Source organism: Pelobates fuscus, chromosome 6, assembly GCF_036172605.1.
Source record: "Pelobates fuscus isolate aPelFus1 chromosome 6, aPelFus1.pri, whole genome shotgun sequence".
Lineage (NCBI taxonomy): Eukaryota > Metazoa > Chordata > Amphibia > Anura > Pelobatidae > Pelobates > Pelobates fuscus.
This window is the reverse complement of record NC_086322.1, coordinates 255,270,057-255,293,739: the sequence shown is the minus strand read 5'-3', so window position 1 is coordinate 255,293,739 and position 23,683 is coordinate 255,270,057. Positions and strand designations below refer to the sequence as shown.

Below are 23,683 nucleotides of genomic sequence, written 5' to 3'. Positions count from 1 at the left end.
TGTTTTTGATTTCCTCCGAATATACCTACAGGCCTTACAGCGGCCGCATTGAAATGTGCCTACTGCTGGTGTTCTTAGCCACGTGTTGTCTGCTTTGGGTGAGGAAAGGTGACTGGGTACCAGTAGATCTTTTAGATTACGGCCTCTCCTGGCCGTGAGTGACACATGTGGTGACAGGACTTCCCTAAGGTGAACTTAGGACGGTTGAATCTGCGATTTTCACAAGTTATTCAACACTTTAACCAGCAATAGCTCGGATTAAGTTACATAGGACCGAGTGTGACCAAATGCTAAATACCCACGTCAGTTGCATGACGTTTGACCTACCAAATAGATCCATAAGCCACTAGTCTTGACACTGCATTTAGCTCTTAATAAAGTCACTAGACAGTAGCTCGCGCTGGATTCAGTAGGATAGCGGTATCCATTGGAGAGACATATTCGGAGGTGAGCCACTAAGGCAAGACTGCACTTTGAATTAGATGTGATTCTATCTACTCTATTTGTTACTACTATTATTACTGTTTCAGTTTGTACAGCAATTATTATTTCCAGTAGCATATTCAACTAGCCTGGTTCCTTCCAGCCTGTTGTTTATTTCTTTGGTTCTTACAATAATCCATGCAGGAAATTACTAGAGCATGGACAGGCTCCTTGGTAGCATCTTTGGTAAGAAAGGGGCGGATGTGGGCTATGTTTTTAAGTTGGAATCTACAGGATTTGGCAACAAACTGGATTTGAGGCTCAAAGGTGAGGCCAGAGTCAAGTATGACAGCGTGCTTGCATGGATGGACTGATGTGGATACCACTAAATTGAAGGGAGAGTGAGAGAGGAGGATCAGTATTAGGAGGAGGAAAGACAAGGTGTTCAGTTTTAGAGAGATTGAGTTTCAGAAAGCGGGAGGACAAGCAGTGACACGTTGCAGGATGGCAGGGGAGAGGTCCAGGGAGAAGAGATGTATTTGGGTGTCATCAGCGTACAGGTGGTAGTGGAATCCAAAAGAGGCAATAAGTTTGCAAGAGAGGCAGTATAAAGAGAAAATAGAAAGGGGCTAAGGACAGAGCCTTGGGGAACTCCAACCGAGTCAGGACGAGGGGAGGAGGTATCCTTGGAAAAGGAGACACTGAAGGGGCGTTGGGAGAGATAAGAGGAAAACCAAGAGAGGACAGAGTCACAGAGACCGAGCGATTGAAGAGGTCAAGAAGAATTAATATGGAGTAGTGGCCTTTGGATTTAGCTGCGATTAGGTCATTAGTAACTTTGATAAGAGCAGTCTCAGTAGAGTGGAGAGGGCGGAAGCCAGACTGAAGAGGGTCAAGGAGAGAGTGGGAATTGAGGAAGCAAGACACATGGGTAAAGACAAGTCTTTCCAGAATCTTTGAGAAAAAAGGGAGCAGGGATATAGGATGATAGTTAGAGGGGGAGGACGGGTCAAGAGATGTTTTTTTGAGGATAGGTACTACAGTGGCATGTTTAAGGTCAGCAGGGACAACGCCAGAAGAGAGAGAGTAGTTGCAGATGTGTGTTAGGGAAGGCACAAGGCAAGGGGAGAGAGATCTGATGAGGTGAGACGGGACAGAATCGAGCGGGCAAGTGGTGGGGTGAGAGGAAAGGAGAAGCGCAGCCACCTCTTGTTCAGTAGCCGGGAAGAAAGTTTGAAGGGTAGGAAAGGCATGATCTAAGTGTGGTCTGCTGTACACTCAGACGCACCAACATTATATAACTCTGAAAAGAGGGACATTCAGATAGAAAATAGGAACAGAGGGATTTGGATCACAAATAGGGATTGTCCCACAAATAGGGACACTTGAGAGGTATGACTGTGATAGTGTAAGCTGTTGCTCTATGGTTTTAAAGGACCACTATAGTGCCATGAGGGTGCTCCCACCCTCATGGCCCCCCTCCCGCCAGGCTGAAGGGGGAGGAAGGAGGTTAAACACTCAGCTTTCTCCAGCGCCGGGCTCCCTCGGCGCTGGGGACTCTCCTCCTCCTTCCTCCTTCTCAATGCTTTCCTATGGACGCTGGCTTCTTCTCACTGTGAAAATCACAGTGAGAAGCGCGGAAGCGCCTCTAGCGGCTGTCAATGAGACAGCCACTAGAGGCTGGATTAACCCATATGTAAACATAGCAGGCAGGGTTAATCCTAGAGCTGGCACCCAGACCACTTCATTGAGTTGAAGTGGTCTGGGTGCCTGTCACGAGCGTGGGCTATAGGCCCAGCCGAGACAGTAGTGAGAGGGTGGAAGTGACAGGGTTAATGACACCAGACCCCTGGTTACCTATTGCTAGTCCCAGCAACCACTCAATTATCCCCTGCAACCCCTTCTACACTAACCCCCTAGTACACACTTTACTGCCACCACCAAGACTTTAAACCCGGGCGTCTTAGGTTACCCCCCACACACAGGAGAATTATAGAATCGCAGTTCTACCCCATATAGGATTCTTGTGGGAGTCTTACATGGTATAGGTCTCCTAGAAGTTGCTGACCAAAGAAAAAATGAATAACTGAACTCCCTGGATAGTCCAGGGATAGTCCCTCATTATATATCTAAACTAGTTGTTTCTCAGTGGGCAAACCCCTGGGGGGGGGGGGAGGGAGAATCAGAGGGGGTTGGTCTGGCAGTTTATTGCCCACTCTATGCAATTCCTTGTGTCCAGCTCTGGTGATGGCTATCTAGATGTTTTATGGTCTAGGCCTGGTGCAAGATCAAAGACCACAATAAATGACATCGCAAGGTTTACAAAAAAACAACTCTTAACATATCTCAACACACATCCAACACCAACTCATGCTTTTGGCATGACAGTGCCTATAGTGGTCCTTTAAGGAGATTCTTGTGCTATATCATACATTTGAATAAACAGTAGTATGGTGTGACTAAATTAGTTAAAAGGACTTTCCAGGCACCAATACCACTTTATCTAAATTAAGTTGTTATGGTGCCAGGAGGCCCACAGAGGTACTCTTACCTCAAGGGGTTAAACCATTTTCGAGCGGTTTAACCCCAAAGATGCCTCCAATACTGGTCTCAGCTCCTCCCCAGGCGGCATCCGACTTCTGAATTTTCAGATTTAGTAAGCAAGGAGTGAGGCCGGGAAGGGGCGTCACTAATTGGCTACAGAAAGGTAAGTTTCTTTGCAAGCCAGTTTAGTGAATAGAGAGTCACTGATTGGCTGAGAGCGTCAGTGACTCCCCTTCCCAGCGGCACTCCGCGCTTCCTGAATCTGAAAATTCAGTAGCTGAATGTCGCCTGGGGAGGAGCTGAGACCGGCGCTGTTGGCATCTTTAGAGTTACAGCGCTTGAAAACGATTTAACTCCTTGAGGTAAGAGTGCCTCCGGGTGACTCCTGGCACCATAACAACTTAACGTGCTGGTGCCTGGAGTGTTCCTTTAAGCAGTGCTAAAAGATATTAATTGTGTTGTACCGCAGATAGTAACAATGATCTAAAATGTAAAAGTGTATCAACATATATCTAAAAAATATATAAATGTTTCATACATTTATCACTTTCACTTAATTATTTAATGAATATGCTGGTGCTGAGTACAGCATCACCTGCTTATCAAAGTGCTAGCCATTACAGAAAGTATGAGATCATCTTGTCATTAAGATTAGAAGGTTTAATCTTACACAAACAGTAATCTCCTTATTTCCTCTGACAGTTCCCAATTACCTTCTGCACAGTGCAATATGCAAATAAACCTAACTGGCTCTCTAACCTATGACCGAGAGGGAAAAAAAAACTAATCTTGACAACAAAATGGCTTAGAGATTGGTACTTATCAATGACCGGATATGGAAAGCCAGAGAGTCAAAGAAGTGACAGAGGAGTCAAGGGAGACTAGGGAAAGAAAGACAGACAAAAATAAGGTCAAGACAAACACAAAAATCTGGGAAGGAAAGAGTTACTGAGAATTAGGCATGTGTTTCATTTTCCAAAAAGAAAAATGTAACTTTTATAATACTGAAGTTACAGAGTGAGTCAGGATCAAGTAGAGCACTTGCCTTGTAAGGCTGGATCTGTGGATTTCAGCTGCAGTGAGTCATTGGAAGTGAGTTATTTTAACCCCTCAGCTTAAGTGATGGGAGAAAAAAAAGATTAACACTTCACCTGCGGTAGTGTGAAATGTGTCGACACATATGAGTAAATGAAGATGCTAAAAAGGATGTAATTGTGCATGTTACTCCGACGGCTGATATTTCTCAAGTCGCGTGTCTAAAAGGATAAAATAAACAAAACTATCTGTTCCACTGACAGTTTTAAAAACTGTTAAACATTCTTCTACAAACACATACAGGATGTGAAATGCATTACATAACTCCCAACTGTCCCTATTTAGAGGGACAGTCCCTATGTTGAACCCTCTGTCCCTCTTTTATATTCTGATTACCCTCTTTTCTAGGCGCTCCATATTATTGGTGTGTCTGAGTGAATAAGAGGGACTCACAACAATAATACTCACAGTAACGTGTTTTTAAACTACAGTAACTGTGTTAATAAATCAGCCTGTGTAAATAAGATATATTGTTCTTGTTCTAAGTTACGTTTTAGTTCCAGAAATTGTTGTTAGAAAGGTCACTTAAAATTCCCCCTGGCCACTTCCCTACATTGAACCATAATACTTATAATTGTACAGGATATAAAATGAGTTAATAGGTCACTGACACCAGGAAAGTAAAATCAAAGTATTAAGTATTTTAATGACAGTAAAACGGTATAACAGCAGAAAAGGCTTACAATCTAATGTTATAAGTCCTCTGCTGCACCAAGCCATATAAGGATAAAAATGAAATGGAATAACTGAAGTCAGGACAGTAGCATGTTTTCAATGGCTTCCGAAATGTCCCTTGTAGTGTCTTACCTTTAATTTTTCTGGAGTGATCACTATGCGCATGTATAAGTATGTGTGTGTGTGTGTGTGTGTGTGTGTGTGTATATATATATATATATATATATAAAACATACCAGACACTTTGTGAATTCCTATAAACAATTTATGTGTGAATTGAGGAACTAACCATAACCGTTTACAGCTTTGCAATAAATGATATGCTTTCTTTAATGGCAGCTGTACAATGCAGAGCAGATTGTTGCAGACAGGGATGGGTTACAAGCTTGGAATGTGGGGAGGAAATTGGGCAGTTTCTGGGTATGGGATACAAATTTCACAGCCAGAGGGCAGAATTTAGAACAACAAAGGACAGACAAGTCCAGAGAGCAGCCATAAGGTCGCAGAGCAATTCCAATAAATAAGAAAAATAAGTATATGTTAAAACTTTTAAGTACAGACAGTGAAACTTACACTCTACAGATAAACACAGACAGCGATGTTGCAGACATACAGATATACACAGACAGGCAAATATGTATTACGACGCTCACAGGGCTAAACACACACAGACAGATGGTACACACACACAGTTTTTCAGAGATTTGTGGAGATTGACAAAAGGCATGCAAGTCAGATATATTCAAAGTAACAGAGGAGGAAGGGAGGAAGGCAGGAAGCATAACAAGACAGAAAAGACAGACAGATAGACAGATAGAGAGATAGATAGATGGATAGATAGATAGATAAATAAATAAATAAACTGGTGACCTATGATGTATTCATTTTCACCACCTCTGACAGAATGCCATTCCATGCATCTACTGACATCTATAGAAATGAATATCTGTGAGAGATTCCAGAGAGAGGGACTGATATGATAGGAATGTTCTGCTACAGCCTTCAGCCATTTTAAGTGGGCACTAGTGCCACATTTTTGAGAACTAGAAAACAAGCATCCGGTGGCATGCTACAAGGGTTAAAAAAACTTCATAAGCATTAAAATACAAAATTAATAAAAAGCTTTATTTTTATTTATGTTTTTGCCTTTGACACAGTGGATACAGGGTAATATCTAAGTGAGTTGAAGAGATATTTGTAATAAAAAATAGTGTACGAGAAATATATCCGATATCTCTGAGTAACTGGAGTGCAAGCACTTGGAGCAAGGAAATTAAATCAATTGAAATAGCGAGAAAATTAGTACTCCTCTACATCTTAAATATATTTTATCCTTGAAAAGGCTTTACACCTATGAAACTAATATATTACCTTGCTGTCATCGCCCTCTATGCTAGAATGGGTGGATGCCCTCCTCTCTTTGGCTGACGACCCCTCTGCTTCTGTCTCATTTTCTGTTGTCCTCTCCTGAAGAAGGTCCTCACTTGCCCCAACTTCATCTACTGAGATCTTTGCTGTCTGTTGTATACTTTCAGTACCTTCTTGGACAGCTATCTTCTCCTGTGGTATTGTATGGTCTTGTGTGTCTTCTAAGTGCTCAGCCACGTTCTCCTCCTCTTCCTCTTTCTCCTCTTCCTCCTGGGTTACCTGACCTGGTGGCTTGTCTTCTCCAGAGCGGAGTTTCATGAGCAGGGTGGCCAAAATCACAGCAAGCACTGTGAATAGGAGTGGCACTGTGAAGCTGTAGTCCCCTTCCAGATCCATGCTGATGTGGATGAGAGGGCTTTTGTTCTCTGGTGCTGGCAGGGGCTGTGCAGACACAGGAGGATGATGGAGCAGCTGAGAGGAATGATCCTTTCCCTCCTCCCTGTTACCCATCCATTACACAGCTGTCATGGCCCTTGGTCCTGCCTCTACCACTACCAGGCTCCATCTCCTAGTCACAACTCTCCGCCTCCCTCGGAACAACTTACAGATACAATGTGACACACACCTCTCACCAGCTGCTTTAAAACCTCATTTATTGTGTGTTATGGCTAGGGAACTCCAATAAAATACACTGACACCAGTAAAATGAGTGAAGTCATGGGCTTTATTACAAAGGCAAAACAAACTACATTATATTGTAAATTATAACTTTGTAAACATCAAACTTAAAAAAAGAAAAACCCAATTTGGAACACTGAGGATTAATATTCTGGATGGAATTTCACATTCATTCAAACAACACCTCTGGGTTGTCATTAGCAACAATTACAACTCCCTGTGGCTAAAGAGAATTCTGTGAAAATGTAATGAAACTTAAAGGAACATTATGGTGTCAGGAATACAAACATGTATTTTCAGGGCCGGCGCGTCCATAAGGCGGCACAGGCGGCCGCCTTAGGGCGCACGGGCTCTGGGGGCGCAAGATTTCAGTGACCGGCAGGAGGGAAGCTCTCCCTCCTGCCAGCCACCATCTCTGCCCCCGGCGCGGCTGTGCTGTGCTGAGATCAGACGCGGCGAGGGAGCTCTAATCTCACCTCTCTGCTCCCTCGCGCGCTGTCTGCTGATACCGCGGGAGCCGGAATATGACGTCATATTCCGGCTCCCGCGGTATCAGCAGACAGCGCGCGAGGGAGCAGAGCAGAGAGGTTAGAGCTCCCTCGCCGCGTCTGATCTCAGCACTGCCGCACGCCGCCCATCAGCCCCACTGGACCCCAGGGAAGGATTCATCATCCACACCAGCTCTCCAGGTAGGGAGGCTGGGTGGAAAATATTTATTTATAAAATAATTAGTGAGTGTATGTGTGTGAGTGTATGTGTCTGTGTGTGTGAGTGTATGTGTCTGTGTGTGTCTGTGTCTGTGTGTGTGTGTGTGTGTGTGTGTGTGTGTGTGTGTGTGTATGTGTCTGTGTGTGTGAGTGTATGTGTCTGTGTGTGAGTGTATGTGTGTGTGTGTATGTGAGTGTATGTGTCTGTGTGTGAGTGTATGTGTCTGTGTGTGAGTGTATGTGTCTGTGAGTGACAGAGTGCGCGTCTGTGAGTGACAGTGTGCGCGTCTGTGAGTGACAGTGTGCGCGTCTGTGAGTGACAGAGTGCGCGTCTGTGAGTGACAGAGTGCACGTCTGTGAGTGACAGAGTGTGCGCATCTGTGAGTGACAGAGTGTGCGCGTCTGTGAGTGACAGAGTGTGCGCGTCTGTGAGTGACAGAGTGTGCGCGTCTGTGAGTGACAGAGTGTGCGCGTCTGTGAGTGACAGAGTGTGCGCGTCTGTGAGTGACAGTGTGCGCGTCTGTGAGTGACAGAGTGCGCGTCTGTGAGTGACAGAGTGTGCGTCTGTGAGTGACCGAGTATGCATCTGTGAGTGACAGAGTGTGCGTCTGTGAGTGACAGTGTGTGCGTCTGTGAGTGACAGTGTGTGCGTCTGTGAGTGACAGTGTGTGCATCTGTGAGTGACAGTGTGTGCGTCTGTGAGTGACAGTATGTGTGTGAGTGACAGTATGTGTGTTAGTGACAGCGTATGTCTGTGAGTGACAGCGTGTGTGTGTGTGAGTGAGTGCGTCTGTGTGTGTGCATGTGAGTGTATGAGTGTGTCTGTCAGTGTATGATGAGTGTGTTTGTCAGTGTATGAGTGTGTGTCTGTCAAATCAGTGAGAGTATGTTTGTCATTGAGTCTGTGTGTGACTATCAGTGTGTCTGTCAATGAGTCTGTGTCTGTCAGTGACGTCTGTGTGTTTGTCATTGAGTGTGTGACTTTCAGTGTGTACAGAGTGTAGCGGAGCGGAGCGCGGTACAGGAGCTTCTGTTTCCTGTACCTGGCCAGACTGACAGGAGGTGCTCACAGAGAGAGCACTCCCTGTCAGTTCGGCCGGGTACAGAAAACTGAAGCTCCTGTACCGCGCTCCGCTCCGCTACACTCTGTACACACTGACACACCATGAAGGGGAGTGTGACCACTAAAGGGGTGTGGGGTGCACCAAGGGACAGGGAGGGAATGGGAGAGAAACACCAAGAGACAGGGAAAAGAGGGGGGGAGGGGAGAAGAACACTAAGGGACAGGGAAGGGGCTGGTAGGGGAGGGGAGGGGAAAGGGGCTGGTTAAGAGGCACATAGGTGAAGATGTTTTTTTGGGGGGAGGGGGGGGCGGAAAAATGCATCTTCGCCTATGTACCTAAAAATCCAAGCACCGGCCCTGTGCATTTTTGACACTGTCGTTTTAATAGCGCTATTTAGGTGGCCAGCCCCCATGTCAGCAAAGTAAAAAGTGTTTTAGTCACATTTCTTACAGCAGTGTGCGGGTCTCGCCGCAGCTAGCTCTGCAATCGCGGCAAAAGGCTACACTACGCCAATCAGCATCTCCTCATAGAGATTCATTGAATCAATGCATGTCTATGAGGAACGTTCTGCGCCTCTGTGAAAGAACACCCTGTCACTAACAATACTTGGTTCTCATGCTTTCCCATTCCAGTTCAGTTACCGAACAAACCCACAATTTTTATACCTCTCGTACTCAGCCCACCTTGGAGCTTGTTAACCCTGTTGACCCCTATTGACACCTCCATAATCGGTTCGCACCTCATTGTTGCAAGTGTTTTGCTGGGTGGCCGCCATTTTCATGAATGAACGCGTGGGAAATTAGTTGGTGACCATCTTGTCCCACGAAAGCAGGCAGTAGTGTTCGGTCGTCGCGTGCATGGAACTGAAATCGGACAGACTAACTCATGAACACTGCTGAACTTCCATCACCGCCTGCTTTGTCTTCTCACATCTAGGCGAACTAGGCGCTACCTAGGAGCCAGGGAATCTGTTTGGTTTTTTGTTCGTTTTGGGACTCCCGAAAGAGACCAACCGCCGCCACTTTTCTTCTGGAACTATTTTGGGCAGGTGCCACATGTGCGATCGGTCAAAACTTTACCCCGGTGACAATTTGGCTGTGTTGGTGGGATCTGAGCACTATTTGGACACTTTGGGTTCTCAGATCCAGGCTCTGTGGGGATTTGGACTTGTGGGGGTCCCTTGTAATATTTTTTGTGTTTTGGGGTGTTTTATGTTTTGAAAATTGTATTTCTGTGCCTGGGAGATAATTAGTTTAAGCAAAGTACACTCAATTATCTCCCAGACACATTGACATAGGGGAGGAGTTTGTATTGAACTGTATAAATTGTGTGTACCATGACCCATAAAACCAGTTCACTCCCAGCATTGTCTCGGCTAATGTCTGTGGGGGAAAGCTATAATCACTCCAGAGCTCTAATCACTTGGCAGCTATAATCACTTCACAGCTATATCACTGAAATCCAGTGCAGCAGAGTTCCAGAGAGGGGGAAAAGAACGTCCTTGGCAATGAGACCCGTTTCCCTAGCTGTGTGGCCACCACAGCCTCCATGCAGAACATGGAGACTCTGAACATCAGTGCTGCACATTGCACTGACCCAGGAAGCACCTAAAGTGGCCGTTAGAGTGACAGCCACTAGAGGTGTTACTAGGCAGTAATGTAAACACTGCCTTTTCTCTAAAAAGGCAGTGTTTGCAATAAAAAGCCTGCAGGGAAATACTATAAACACCAGAACAACTACATTAAGCTGTCCCTTAGGGACACTATAGGCACCAAAGCAACTGTAGTGAGTTTGTGTGTGTGTCAGTGAGCTTGTCTGTTGTAAACATGTGTGTGTCAGTGAGCTTGTCTGCAGAGAGCTTGTATTTTTGTGTGAGTGAATTTGTCTGTAGTGAGCTAATAAGTGTGTGTCAGTGAGCTAGTATGTGTATGTGTGTTGCAGTGAGATTGCCTGTAGTTAGCTTGTTTGTGTCAGTGAGCATGTCTGTAGACAGCTTCTGTGTGTGTCAGTGAGCTTGTCTGTGTTTCTGTGAGTGAGTTTTTGTATGTAAGTGAACCTTCATGTAGTGAATTTGTGAATGTGTAAGTGAACTGATTTGTATTTGTGTGCATGAGCTTGAATGTAGCGAGCATGTGTGTGTGTTTGTGTGTGTGTGTGTGTGTGTGTCAGTGAGCATATATGTAGAGAGGTTATGTATGTGTCAGTGAGTTTGTCTGTAGCGAGCTTGTGTGTGTTTCTGTAAGTGAGCTTGTGTGTGTCAGTGAGCTTGCATGTCGTGAGCTTGTGTATGTGTCAGTGAGCTTGTGTGTAGTGAGCTTATGTGTATTTGTGTGAGTGAGCTTGAATGTAGCAAGCTTGTGTGTGTGTGTGTGTGTGTGTGTGTCAGTGAGCTTGTGTGTAATGAGCTTGTGTTTGTCAGTGAGCTTTTTTGTAGGGAGCTTGTATGTGTCAGTGAGATTGTCTGGAGTGAGCTGGTATGTGTGTCAGTGAGCTTCTCTGTGTAGAACTTGTGTGTGAGCTTGTCTATAGTGAGCTTATGTGTGTGTCAGTGAGTTTGTGTGTAGTGAGCTTATGTGTTTCAGTGAACTTGTCTGTAGTGAATTTGTATGTATTTACCAATGAATGTGTCTGTAGTTAGTTTGTGTGTGTGTCATAAAGCTTATGTGTCTCAGTGAGCTTAACTGTAGTGAGAGCTGTACCAATGAGTTTGTCTGTAGTAACCTTGTCTGTGTCAAAGAGCTTGTGTTTGTGTCAGCGAGTTTGTTTGTAGTGAGTTTGTGTACGTATGTGTCAGTGGGCTTGTGTGGGTCAGAGAGCTCTTGTGGTTCAGTGAACTTGCCTGTAGTCATTTTGTGTGTGCATACGATTGGGTTTGTCTGTAGTCAATGTCAGAGAGCTTGTCTGCAGTAGGTTTGTATTTTTGCCTGCAGTAGGTTTGTATTACAAAATGCTTGCACTCCTGGTTTAAGAATATAGATGCCCAGTGCTGGTCAGGCACAGAATACAAAAAATGAGATGAGAATGACTGCACTCCAAGGACTTCATAAGGTAGAGAAAAAAAAAACTTTTAATTTATATCATTTAAAAATATATTAACGTTTCAGCCCCAGTACATGGGCTTTCATCAGGATTGAACTGTGTACTGGAGCTGAAACGTCGATATGTTTTTAAATGATATAAATTAAGTTATTTTTGTATCTCTACCTTATGAAGTCCTTGGAGTGCGGTCATTCTCATCTAATTTTGTATATATATATTTGCCACACTGATATCGATATGCTAATGCCCACATGAGCATTGAGGATTGCCCTGGGCAGGGCCCAATCACAGCAAACAAGGGGCAGCCTGGAAGGTGGAAGTTATAGCACCCATGGATCATCTGGAGCCAAGGAGCTGCAAGTAAGTAACAATATAACAGCTCCCAAAGCACATAAATATAAAAATTATCACTATGATAAATCAAATATTTAATGCCTTGCGAGTTTTATATTAAAGTAAAATTAATAAAACAAATAAATGATTTCTAGCACTAATGAGAGTATTAGTAGGCAGCTAAAACAACCCAAACCAGAGTCTCTTCCTTCTGGTAAAAAGTACAGTTTGGTATGGAAATGAAAGAGCAGCGCCTTGCTTTGCTGAGAGTCTGGAATCCGAGACTGCCTATGGATGTGGTGGTCCTGTAGGGCCTTCACAGATGTTGTATCTGGACTTGATCACAGTAGAAATTGTGTGTATCTCCAAACTTGAAAGTAGTGGGTCACCGTTGTAGATTTGTATGAAAAAAATAAAAAAGCAAATAGTGCTCACTGGTATAAAATCAAACTTAAAAATAAATAAAACAAGAGGTACTCACAAAAGGGGAGCAAAAAAAGTTTTTTTGCTCAATCCCAATCACATAGATAGTATAATCTCCTCCAAGGATATAGCTGGAGTTTTCCTCTTGACAAAAATCTTCTTTAAAAACTTCCAGGAGGGTCCAGAATAGAGGTAAAATAGATTAAATCTTTTATTATAAATACAAATATTAAAATACACCAATTTCACCTATAATTAAAAGCGAAATGGATTTGTTTAAGTGGAGTAATGGAGTATTGCAGATGAATGTAATAGAAAATGTAATAGTAATTAGCCTGGTAAAAATAAGGGAGTGGATGAGGTTTGAAAATGAGATGGTCAATCGGGTACATTGCTGCGGAGCTCAGATACTCTGGCTGAATACCTCCGTCAGAAGTTTCATCAAGCAGGAGAAAGTCACTCTTTCAGTGATTACAACCCTCCCCAAACACTAGACAACACATAGTGTAGGATACAAGAACAACAGTTTATTGTCACAAAATAACAGTAGATATAGGGACAATAACAGTATGGGGTCATAAACTGGGATAATGGGTTACAGCCCTGGCGCTGATGGGTCTAGGAGATAATTCAATTAAATATAACTGATTAATTCAATACCCAGACACTAGGGTTCCATAATAATAAAACCTAAAAAAAATCATATCTTTAACATAAGTTACACACATGTATTATACATTCCCTAGCCCAAGAAATCGTCAACTGAATTTTGACTAGGCTGAGGCTACTTCCTGATCCAGTGCAGAGTTCCAGGCTGCCACAGCTCTTGGTGAGAGATAATTGGCTCCCTCTCCCCTCCAAAGATCGCCCTCCTGGATATAAAAATTGTGATGGCAGGCGCAGCCATTAGTTTCACCGGGCAGCCGCACTGGACAAGACCAACGTGGAGTTTGATGGAATGGGCGCCAGGTCCCACTGGAAGGGTTGCGGCTGTCCCAGTCTTCTGGAATATTTATAATTTGGAGTCCGGCACCAGTTAATATGTTGGTCTGGCTCAGGCTCCGCCACTAATATATTCTATGGATATTAAATAAGTAAAAATTACATTCAGAAATGACAGTGGCTATGTGTTTTTCAAAGATTAATGAGGAGTTAAAGAGGACCCGGAGTCTGTGAGCTGAGGGTGATTGGGATATAGTGAAAGAGGGAGAGTGGGATAGGAGGTGATGGGGGTTATAGGGAAGAAGAGTAATTTACTTTCTATTGGCTTAATTTGAAGAAAATGTTATAACATCCATTGGGCAACATTAGAGATGCACAAATAGATGTTCTTGTCTGTTTTCACCTCTTTTTTATATTATTATTATTATTATTATTTCTGTATGTATTTTTTCCCATACAGACTGAAAGTATGATACAGTTAACAAATTAATCAGACTCACACAGCTGCTCAGAAAAATACACAGATACACACACAGTCAAAAAGTAAGATGCACACTGTGCACAGCTGCATAATAAAACATTCACTAACAGCCAGATTGCAAGAAACAGAACATTGAGAGCCACACAGAATAATACACAGGCCCATTCACAGCAACAGTAAAACACAAATGACGGGTCAAAGCTACAGTGAAAGGGGTCCTCTTTGTAGTAGTTATGGTGCCTAGATTGCCCCTTTATGTGCTCAAATCCAGTCATAGCCTTTATGTGTTTTGATGGGTGCTATACAAGCATATGTGTTAAAGCAAGTATTTGTTAGTGCAGATTGTCTGTATGTGAATATGTGTGTGTGTGTGTTTTGAGTTATGTGCTTGTGATGTGTGTGTGAATGATTGTGAGCGAATTTTGAGTAGACTTTGTGAGAATATTGGTGTGTTTTGTTTTTTGTTTGCATTTTACTGCCTTGTCTCCTCAAAAATCTGTCTCATTCTTTATAATGTACTTTGTCTACTGTGTCTCTCTCCCCTTTTCTCCAACCACTAGTGCACCTCTTGGGTCCTTGTCTAACTAAATATTTGTACAGGTTAGAAGGATTTGGGCATTCTGAATTGTCATTGACACCTTCAGGGCAGCCAAAGTGTTATAGGCTTGGAATTTTATTTCCTCTTTAAGAATTTGAGAGATCAAAAAACCACATAGGACTGGAATTATTGTCAGACTGTAAATGTGAATGGTACTAAAGAGGAAGTGGTCATGTGTCATTCATATTTTTTCTGGCAAGCCATAAACTTTGTTCCCGTTGGGTCTTATTTCTGCAAAACAATAACGGAAGAACCGTTTTGTTGTGTAAAGACAATGATCAGTTTAATATTTCTCACAGGGTTAATCTCTAAACTTGAACAACGGAGGCAAAAATAGTTGATGTAGAGAAATTCTCGAAATCAGCCATAGTCACAACTTCTTTTGTCTCCATTTTGTCACTTAAATTTCATTTGCCAAAACTCTAAAAGTGTTGTAGAACGGAGAAAACTTTCTTTGAAGCTAATAATCTTAATAAGAGTACAAGGGGATATGCATTATATAGCTAAAATGTAAAAAAAAAAATAAAAAAAACTAAAATTAAATAAAATATATATGAAGTCCTAAACACCCTTTAATGTTTCATGCAGATGTACCCTTTAGTGGTTCTGCCCCCCAAAAACGCATGAGAAGCCCCAACCAGGAGAATTTAATTTGGTCTATAAAGTCTATTTTATTCCATTTGGGTTTAACCCCTTAAGGACACATGACATGTGTGACATGTCATGATTCCCTTTTATTCCAGATGTTTGGTCCTTAAGGGGTTAATAGGATACGTTGTGCATCCCCCAGGAGCAGTTTCACTGTTTTCATAAGAACCGAATAGAACTGATTTAAGAGTATCCATACCTTCGTGCTATCAGTTTACTCATAGCCCAATGCATTATTTAGTGACCCGAGCTGTATGTAGCACTTTCGTGGGAGGATAGAGAGCTTAGCCCAAGATGTGTGAGCGGTGTGTACATTGCACAATTAATAACTGGATAGCTGGGACAGAATACTCCAGCAGTCTGATTGACCACTGATTGATGGTGTTAACTCAGCAGGGTTGCAGTTTTAAGCCACTCTTAAGGTTGAGAGTAGGCACAGGGGGATCTGTGCACATCACTGTTTTGCTAGTAACCTTTTTTTTTGTGGAACTGTATCAAATTTTCCCTTTTTTTGTGACAAAATTGGAAATGACTACAATCAATTTTATTGCCTTCTTTTGGGTCAACAGCATAAACGACTGAACTTCATGGTTGAAATTGGTGGACTTTTTTCCACCTAGACAACTATGTAACTATGATAAAAATGTGTGTATATCCCTTTATGTATTTGCTGCAACAAATTCCCAGATTTTACTATTAACATTACGCAAAGTCATGATTTTATTAAAGACACAGAGGCGAGTATTATGCATAACTCTTTCTTTATTCCCTCAGCAGCAAAGATAGGGGAATATCAAAATGAAAGAAAAAAAACTGTATAGGGACACAGGCAACCAATCACATAACAGAGGAAGTAGCTATAAAAGGCCTGTGTCTCCCACAATCCCCCTCTTTCTTGCGAGAACGAAGACCAGGAAAACACGAAACAATTTCACACCCGGCAAAAGTAGGACAACCGGAACCAAACGAAAACTTCAAGCTTAAAGAGAGAGAGAAATATGGTAATAACCAAACTCCAAACTGAAGACTTACCAAGCAAAATGTCAAAAGCTTCTTAGGAGTTCAACCTATAATATAGAAAAAACTATTAGTATATGTAACGGACCGTTTCAGCATATGAGGGGTTAAATTCCGTTTAGGCGATAATCCCCTTTTCTCAGAAAGGCACAGCTACTGCAGAACATCAAAACTCACGAATTGGATATAGGTGAATAAGGTAGCACTCCAGCTGGAACCTCACAAATAGCTGCTAGCAGATGAATAGGAAAAGCAGACATCAGCTTACACTCCTAGCAGTCAAATCTCCAACAGCATACAGTGAATCCCCCCAAGAACGAGACAAGGCTCCGTGTTGAAGGTCAAGCAGTGGTCTGAGGTGCTGGGCACCCAGCCTGGTTTTTATTACATGAGTACACATACAGGCCACACCCAGGGGGAGGCATAAAATAACCAATAACATAGATGTTACCTCCCACACATCCCCTCCCCTTAGTGTGACACTTAATCCCATTATGTGTACAGTTCAAAATATACTTTTACACAACTTTCATAACTTTAAAACCATACATCACATTCACATAAAAATACATATCCACAATCAATCCATTCAGGGGAACAACATATTAAAAAATGGCATGAATCAGACCAGGGGTTCAAAAGTTAGTAAAAGTATCTTTTATTCCCCCTGGCTCAAACAGTAAAAGTAAAACATCCCCACAATGCATCCTGGCTTCCTCCCTTCTGCCCTGGAGATAATTGGAGAAGAAATCTAATTATCCAGGACTAGAGGCAGACTCCATTAACCACATGGTTGCAAAACAACATAAAACTCTTTAAAATACATAAAGTCACATTTTATACATTAAACACAGACATTTAACATATCCCCAGATAGCTCAGGTCTGCGTGCACATTATTAGGTGAATGGCACGCAGACCACACAAATACAGTTTAATTGCCATGGAGCCAAAGTCTTTCCCATAGTCTTTCATTATATGAATAGGCTCCATGGCATAGCTATCTGGGGGGTATCACTGCTCACACAGGGCAAGTACCGAATGGCCCCACTGTATTTAAAGGGCCAGAATGAGTGACATGCACTCTGTTAGGGCCGAATACTGTTTGTAAAGGGCCCAATCTCCCAGGGCCATAGTCCAAAGGCAGCAGGCGGGCAACCAGGCTCCTCCAATACAATGTGGCGAGATTGGTTTCGTCACATCTCTCCCCCTTTCCAAAAAGACTAACAGGGTACCTGACCTCCTGCCGGTCAGTGCCCTTGTTAGTCCAGCAACCCACCCATAAAGCAAAAAAAACAGTACAGCCCACCCACAATAAATAGTTACTACACCTGGGTAGAGGAGAAGTTTGTCCATGTCCAGATGCCTCACCACGGCTATGTAGGGGACTGGTAGGCTGCCTTGGTGGGTTGCTGAGTGGGCAGAGACCAGCGGTACTCTGTCCTGGTGCCAGCACTACCCCCGGAGTAGTCTGGTTGGAGCCTGGTTGCTGGAGACGGGCTGTCTCCCCCTTAGTTGCATAGCTCTGTCGTGGGGGGTAGGACCGACCATCCCTACCCCCTGTGTGGTAAGTGCAGAGACCACGGTCCCATCTGCACTGGTGGGGGGTTTACAGTCTCCCCCTGGTACATTAAGCTGCCGCTGGGGAGAGGGGGTAACAAGCTCCTCTCCCATACATATTCCTAGTCTTTGCGGAGGGAGACCGACTGTCTCTCCTCCCAATACAGAGTCCTGCCGCTGGGGAAAGGAGACAGGGCTCTCTATTCCCTGCTGGATACTCTGCCGCTGGAGAATGGAGACTGGGCTCCCAATTCCCGAAAACTCACGCTGCCGTTGGGGAGGGAGGACGCTGCTCTCCTCTCCCTGTATTCCACATTGCCCTCCTGGCATATCACTCTGCTGCTGGGGGGCAGGAACAACTACCTCTGCCCCCTGTAACTCAGCCTGCCGCTGGGGAGGGAGGCCACTGCTCTCCTCTCCCTGCACTTCACATTGCCCTCCTGGCATATCACTCTGCTGCTGGGGGGCAGGAACAACTACCTCTGCCCCCTGTAACTCAGCCTGCCGCTGGGGAGGGAGGACGCTGCTCTCCTCTCCCTGCACTTCACATTGCCCTCCTGGCATATCACTCTGCTGCTGGTGGGCAGGAACAACTACCTCTGCCCCCTGTAACTCAGCCTGCCGCTGGGGAGGGAGGATACTGCTCTCCTCTCCCTGCACTTTACACTGCCGCTGGGGAATGGAGACTGGGCTCCCAATTCCCTGCAGGCTCGGTGGAGAGACCTCGGTCCCATCTCCACTGGCCACCTGGGGTTCTTCCCAGTAAAATTGTACAATATCTTCCCAGCTGAAGGGGTCTGGATCTGGGTCTGCGCTTCCCTGTTGAGCCTTCTCACTGGAGTGGAACAGATTTTGGTAGTCCTGTTCCAGCTCCATCTCTCGGGTTACTAGGTGGACCAGGTCTTGCTCAATTTCATGAGTGTCGTCCCAGTCATACCTGCTCTCCCTCCACTCAAAGAGATCACTGAACCGGGCTTGTGTGGGGCTCCCAAATTCAGGCTCTGAGAAAGACTCCCATAACAAGCCAGGACCATCAAACTCCTCTCCCTCTGGCTTGTCATGCTCGGCTGTCCAGGGCAGGTGCTGTGCAACATACCACCAAAGCGCCTGGTAGGCATCCTCCAGCCACATCTCCTGCCATACCCGAAGCTCCAATTCTTTTACCCATTCCTCCCTGGGCTGCTCTCCCAGGAAGGGCATCCGCAGGGCTAGTCGCTCCTGCAAACGCTGATCTTCCTTGGGAAGTCTCTCACCTCGTTGGTATTCCACAATGTCCAGTGCCTGGTACCAGATGCCTTTCCTTAATGCCTCCCGGTCATCCATGTCACCCTCATCGTACTCCACTGCTGGTTCCATGCTGTTGCTTTTAGGGTTGCTGTCCTGGGACATGCGTTGCCCTCAAATTGTAAAATCCAGAGTAATGGTGTCTCCTGTAGCTGTCCTTCTGGCTGTAGGAACGATCCCACCGCTGCCACCAATTGTAACGGACCGTTTCAGCATATGAGGGGTTAAATTCCGTTTAGGCGATAATCCCCTTTTCTCAGAAAGGCACAGCTACTGCAGAACATCAAAACTCACGAATTGGATATAGGTGAATAAGGTAGCACTCCAGCTGGAACCTCACAAATAGCTGCTAGCAGATGAATAGGAAAAGCAGACATCAGCTTACACTCCTAGCAGTCAAATCTCCAACAGCATACAGTGAATCCCCCCAAGAACGAGACAAGGCTCCGTGTTGAAGGTCAAGCAGTGGTCTGAGGTGCTGGGCACCCAGCCTGGTTTTTATTACATGAGTACACATACAGGCCACACCCAGGGGGAGGCATAAAATAACCAATAACATAGATGTTACCTCCCACACATCCCCTCCCCTTAGTGTGACACTTAATCCCATTATGTGTACAGTTCAAAATATACTTTTACACAACTTTCATAACTTTAAAACCATACATCACATTCACATAAAAATACATATCCACAATCAATCCATTCAGGGGAACAACATATTAAAAAATGGCATGAATCAGACCAGGGGTTCAAAAGTTAGTAAAAGTATCTTTTATTCCCCCTGGCTCAAACAGTAAAAGTAAAACATCCCCACAATGCATCCTGGCTTCCTCCCTTCTGCCCTGGAGATAATTGGAGAAGAAATCTAATTATCCAGGACTAGAGGCAGACTCCATTAACCACATGGTTGCAAAACAACATAAAACTCTTTAAAATACATAAAGTCACATTTTATACATTAAACACAGACATTTAACATATCCCCAGATAGCTCAGATCTGCGTGCACATTATTAGGTGAATGGCACGCAGACCACACAAATACAGTTTAATTGCCATGGAGCCAAAGTCTTTCCCATAGTCTTTCATTATATGAATAGGCTCCATGGCATAGCTATCTGGGGGGTATCACTGCTCACACAGGGCAAGTACCGAATGGCCCCACTGTATTTAAAGGGCCAGAATGAGTGACATGCACTCTGTTAGGGCCGAATACTGTTTGTAAAGGGCCCAATCTCCCAGGGCCATAGTCCAAAGGCAGCAGGCGGGCAACCAGGCTCCTCCAATACAATGTGGCGAGATTGGTTTCGTCACAGTATATAATCATATAAAACCAAAACATCAACAGTATAGTCATATAAATATGTAGGACATAGGAACCAGACCAGACAGTAATATACCCGAAAAATTCAACCGCATCTCAACCAATGACCCAACACCGGGAGGGCGGGTGGGAATAATACTCGCCTCCGTGTCTTTAATAAAATCATGACTTTACATCATGTTACTAGTAAAATCTGGGAATTTTATTAAAGACACGGAGGCTCCTATTACGCAAGTTTAAAGCTATGCTATCACTGGAGATGCGATGTGGTTGATCGGTCTGAAATAAAAGTCACGGAAGGTTGACTCCCGAGACCAATCCGCAGCCCACAGAATGTCCTCCAGACGACAGACGACTGTAGAGGCTTTCAATGCCATGGCTCCACGTACTGAATGGCGTGTGAAGATAGAAGTGTCAATGCCAGCTAAAGAGAGAAGCCAGCGTATCCAACGAGCCAAAGTCGGGGTGGATACGGGCCGGTATGGAGACCGAAACGATATGAATAACGGATGTAAATCCAAAGATCGAAGAGGCCGTGTAATATCCAGATATACCTTTAGACACTCCACCGGGCATAATGCCGGATTCCCTGAGACTCTAGGGTATACAAAAGATTTGGATGCTGATTTAGTCCTTCTGTATATGTTGAACGAGATACCCTCAGGGGTAAAAGTAATTGCGTCCCAATCAAGGGCCCTGACGTGAGACACCCTTTTACATGAAATTAAACAGAGAAGCATCACTAACTTAGAAGAGATCTGTTTAAGTGTCAAGTCTTGGTTCGGGTACCATGGCGACAAAAATTGTAACACCACGTTGACATCCCAGAATGCAGAAAAACGAGTCCGGGGAGGTCGAGCAAGGCGAATACCTTTGAGAAGGCGACACACAAAAGGATGTTTGCCTATGGGCGAACCATCCAAACCTCTATGTCCAGCTGAAATTGCTGAACAAAAAAAGGTTGATAGTACGATACGCCTTACCCGAATCCAGCCCGATTTGTTTAAAAATTGGGCAATCTGTGGGTCAACCTCTGGGGTCTTGCAGGCCGAACCTGGAAGGGAAGGCCTGGGACATTCAGCGCGCAATTTATTGCGGCCCTCCTTAGACAGGGGGGTGCGCATGCGCTTTGCCACATATTGGGCGATATGCCCAGGGGGTTGCTACTCGGCTGACTGGGGGTGGTGCAAGTCATCTGGGTCGAACAGGGGGTTGCCCTGCGGATCCAACAGTGCCACACCATCCCCGGCAGAGCCAGCTAGAAGACCCCGAGTAGTGTAAGGGGTCACGAAGGGGTCACATCCGTAGGCGGCAAATCCTCACCTGACTCTACCTCATCATAAGAGGTGAATTCTAGCACGTCTGAGTCAGCCTCCGCACTCCGGTCGGTACCCGACCCTTCCTCATGGGCCCTAGCCCGTTTCCATAGTCTAGCCTTTTTAGCCCAGCCAGGGGCTCTTTTGCGCGTGGGAGGTGCGCCATCTGTGACCGCCTCAAACGTGTCCATCATGGCAGGTAGAACCTGCATCGAGGAGTGGGAGTCGACATGCTTGGCCTTAGCCTTAATCTTACGGGCTCCAGGCATGGCTGGGGCAGGCGGGGGGGTCCCGACACCTAGGAGGGCGGGGGCCGCCATTGAGGGTAAAAGCATAGTTTGCAAGGACTGGGAGAACGATGAAGACACCGCTCCCATGGCAGATGCAAAGGCTTTCTGCAAAGATGATGCCATAGTGGCATCTAGTAGGGCTTGAAATTCCTGGGAGGCTACATTACCTTCAGGGTTATCCTGGGTAAAGTCCTCAGCAAGGCCCTCTGGCCCTTCATCCCTGTCCTGCATAGTGGCAGTAAAATAGCAGGTATATAAAAAGTGTATGGGATTCCCTGCCAATAACTGAACAGTGAAAATACCAGGGTTGAGTAACCCGCAGGAAAAACAAGAGAGAATAACCTGATTGCTGGTGTGCCCAGGGGACCCAGAGGCCTGCAAGAACGAGTAGATGAGCAGGATAGAAAAAAGTGCGGCCGGCCGCGAGGAGATCCGCCTCAAAAATGGCCGCCGCACGTGGAAGGCCAGCAGTCGCCGACCGCAGTCTGCCTCCAGGCGGTGGAAGGGGCGCGTGCACCCTACCCACGCGGGCAGCTCACGAGCGTGAGGGGAGAGCCGCGGTCGGCTCCGGATCATGGGGAAAACTGCGCCGAAGTTTGCGCGCCACCCACAGCAACAGGGTAGGCGCAGGCACAGGGGAGCACGGAAAGGAGTCTCCCCGGCGGGGAAACACTAAAACAAAAAAAGGGGTTTCCCCAGGCACACCACCAGAACGTAAAAACAGTCACATAAGCAGTAAACAATACACATTAAGCAATAAACATGTATATAAAGCACAATGACAAGATGAAATCAATGAGACTAAGTACACAAGAGGAACAAAATACTTAGCTGGTCTGAGGGAGCAGCAAAGAAAGAGAGGGATTGTGGGAGACACAGGCCTTTTATAGCTACTTCCTCTGTTATGTGATTGGATGCCTGTGTGCCTATAGTTTTTTTTCTGTCATTTTGATAATATTTATATAACTCTATCTTTGCTGCTGAGGGAATAAAGAAAGAGTTATGCATAATAGGAGCCTCCGTGTTTTTAATAAAATTGAACTTACCTTTCAAAGTAGCAGCAGAGTAATTACAATGTCCAATATGTAACAAACATAGAAAAAAAATAATAGCTCAATATATTTTTTAAAATAATGTCAATCTCTTTCTTCAATTGAAACCACTCACATCTTACAGAGCTGTGACCATAAATGCACAAAAGGTGTCCCTCTCATGGGCTGCAGGCAGACAGATGGTCTTCCACATGAACAAGGATACCACAGCATTTTTTTAATAATCAGGATAGTGATGAATATGTTGAGGAGTCCCACGGAGGTACTGGCCCTTTTTTGTCACTTTTTGTTTTCCCGAGGTACATAGATGACCATATTTTGATTTGAGAAGATTCAGTACAGGACCTGGTCATATTTTTCATAATGACAATTATTACAGTAATTCAAAATTTACCATGGACCACCACAAATTCTTCATGAATTATTTAGAGTTCTTCTTGTGGTTTACATGTACCTTTCTATATAGAAAACAATGTTCTGGCAATAACATTAAACTGTCTACCTCATCATCCCAAACACAGTTATAGTTATACCTATAGAACAGTTTTTTCTGGTACATCGCAAATTTTCTGATTTTCAATATATTATATCACAGTCCTGTGAGCTAAGGGATAGAAACCTTCAGAGGGGCTTCTCCATTGAAATTTTGTATAAGGCTCTTGATAGCTTTAAATATTGATCAAGACTTCATTTTAACCTCCTCCAGTTGCCCAGTTAGGAACTTCAATACCTCTGGGAGTCCTTAATTACTGGTTTTAGTTCCCAATTCTGACAAATTTGCCATGTAGTTGACATCTGAATACAACATGCCGCTAACATTG

General features: G+C 44.5%; 2 protein-coding genes across 4 annotated transcripts in view; both read right to left on the bottom strand.

Annotated features, from left to right (window-relative positions):
* Positions 1–6,646, bottom strand: part of MXRA7 (matrix remodeling associated 7) — a 43,249-nt gene extending 36,603 nt beyond the window's left edge. For all 3 annotated transcript variants that reach the window (XM_063458977.1, XM_063458979.1, XM_063458978.1), the window contains exon 1: positions 6,109–6,646. In XM_063458977.1, the coding sequence (XP_063315047.1) occupies positions 6,109–6,615 (507 nt within the window). In that variant the 5' untranslated portion in view covers positions 6,616–6,646. The remainder of the gene's footprint in view (positions 1–6,108) is intronic.
* Positions 1–23,683, bottom strand: part of JMJD6 (jumonji domain containing 6, arginine demethylase and lysine hydroxylase) — a 363,289-nt gene that overhangs the window by 325,444 nt on the left and 14,162 nt on the right. The window lies entirely within an intron of this gene.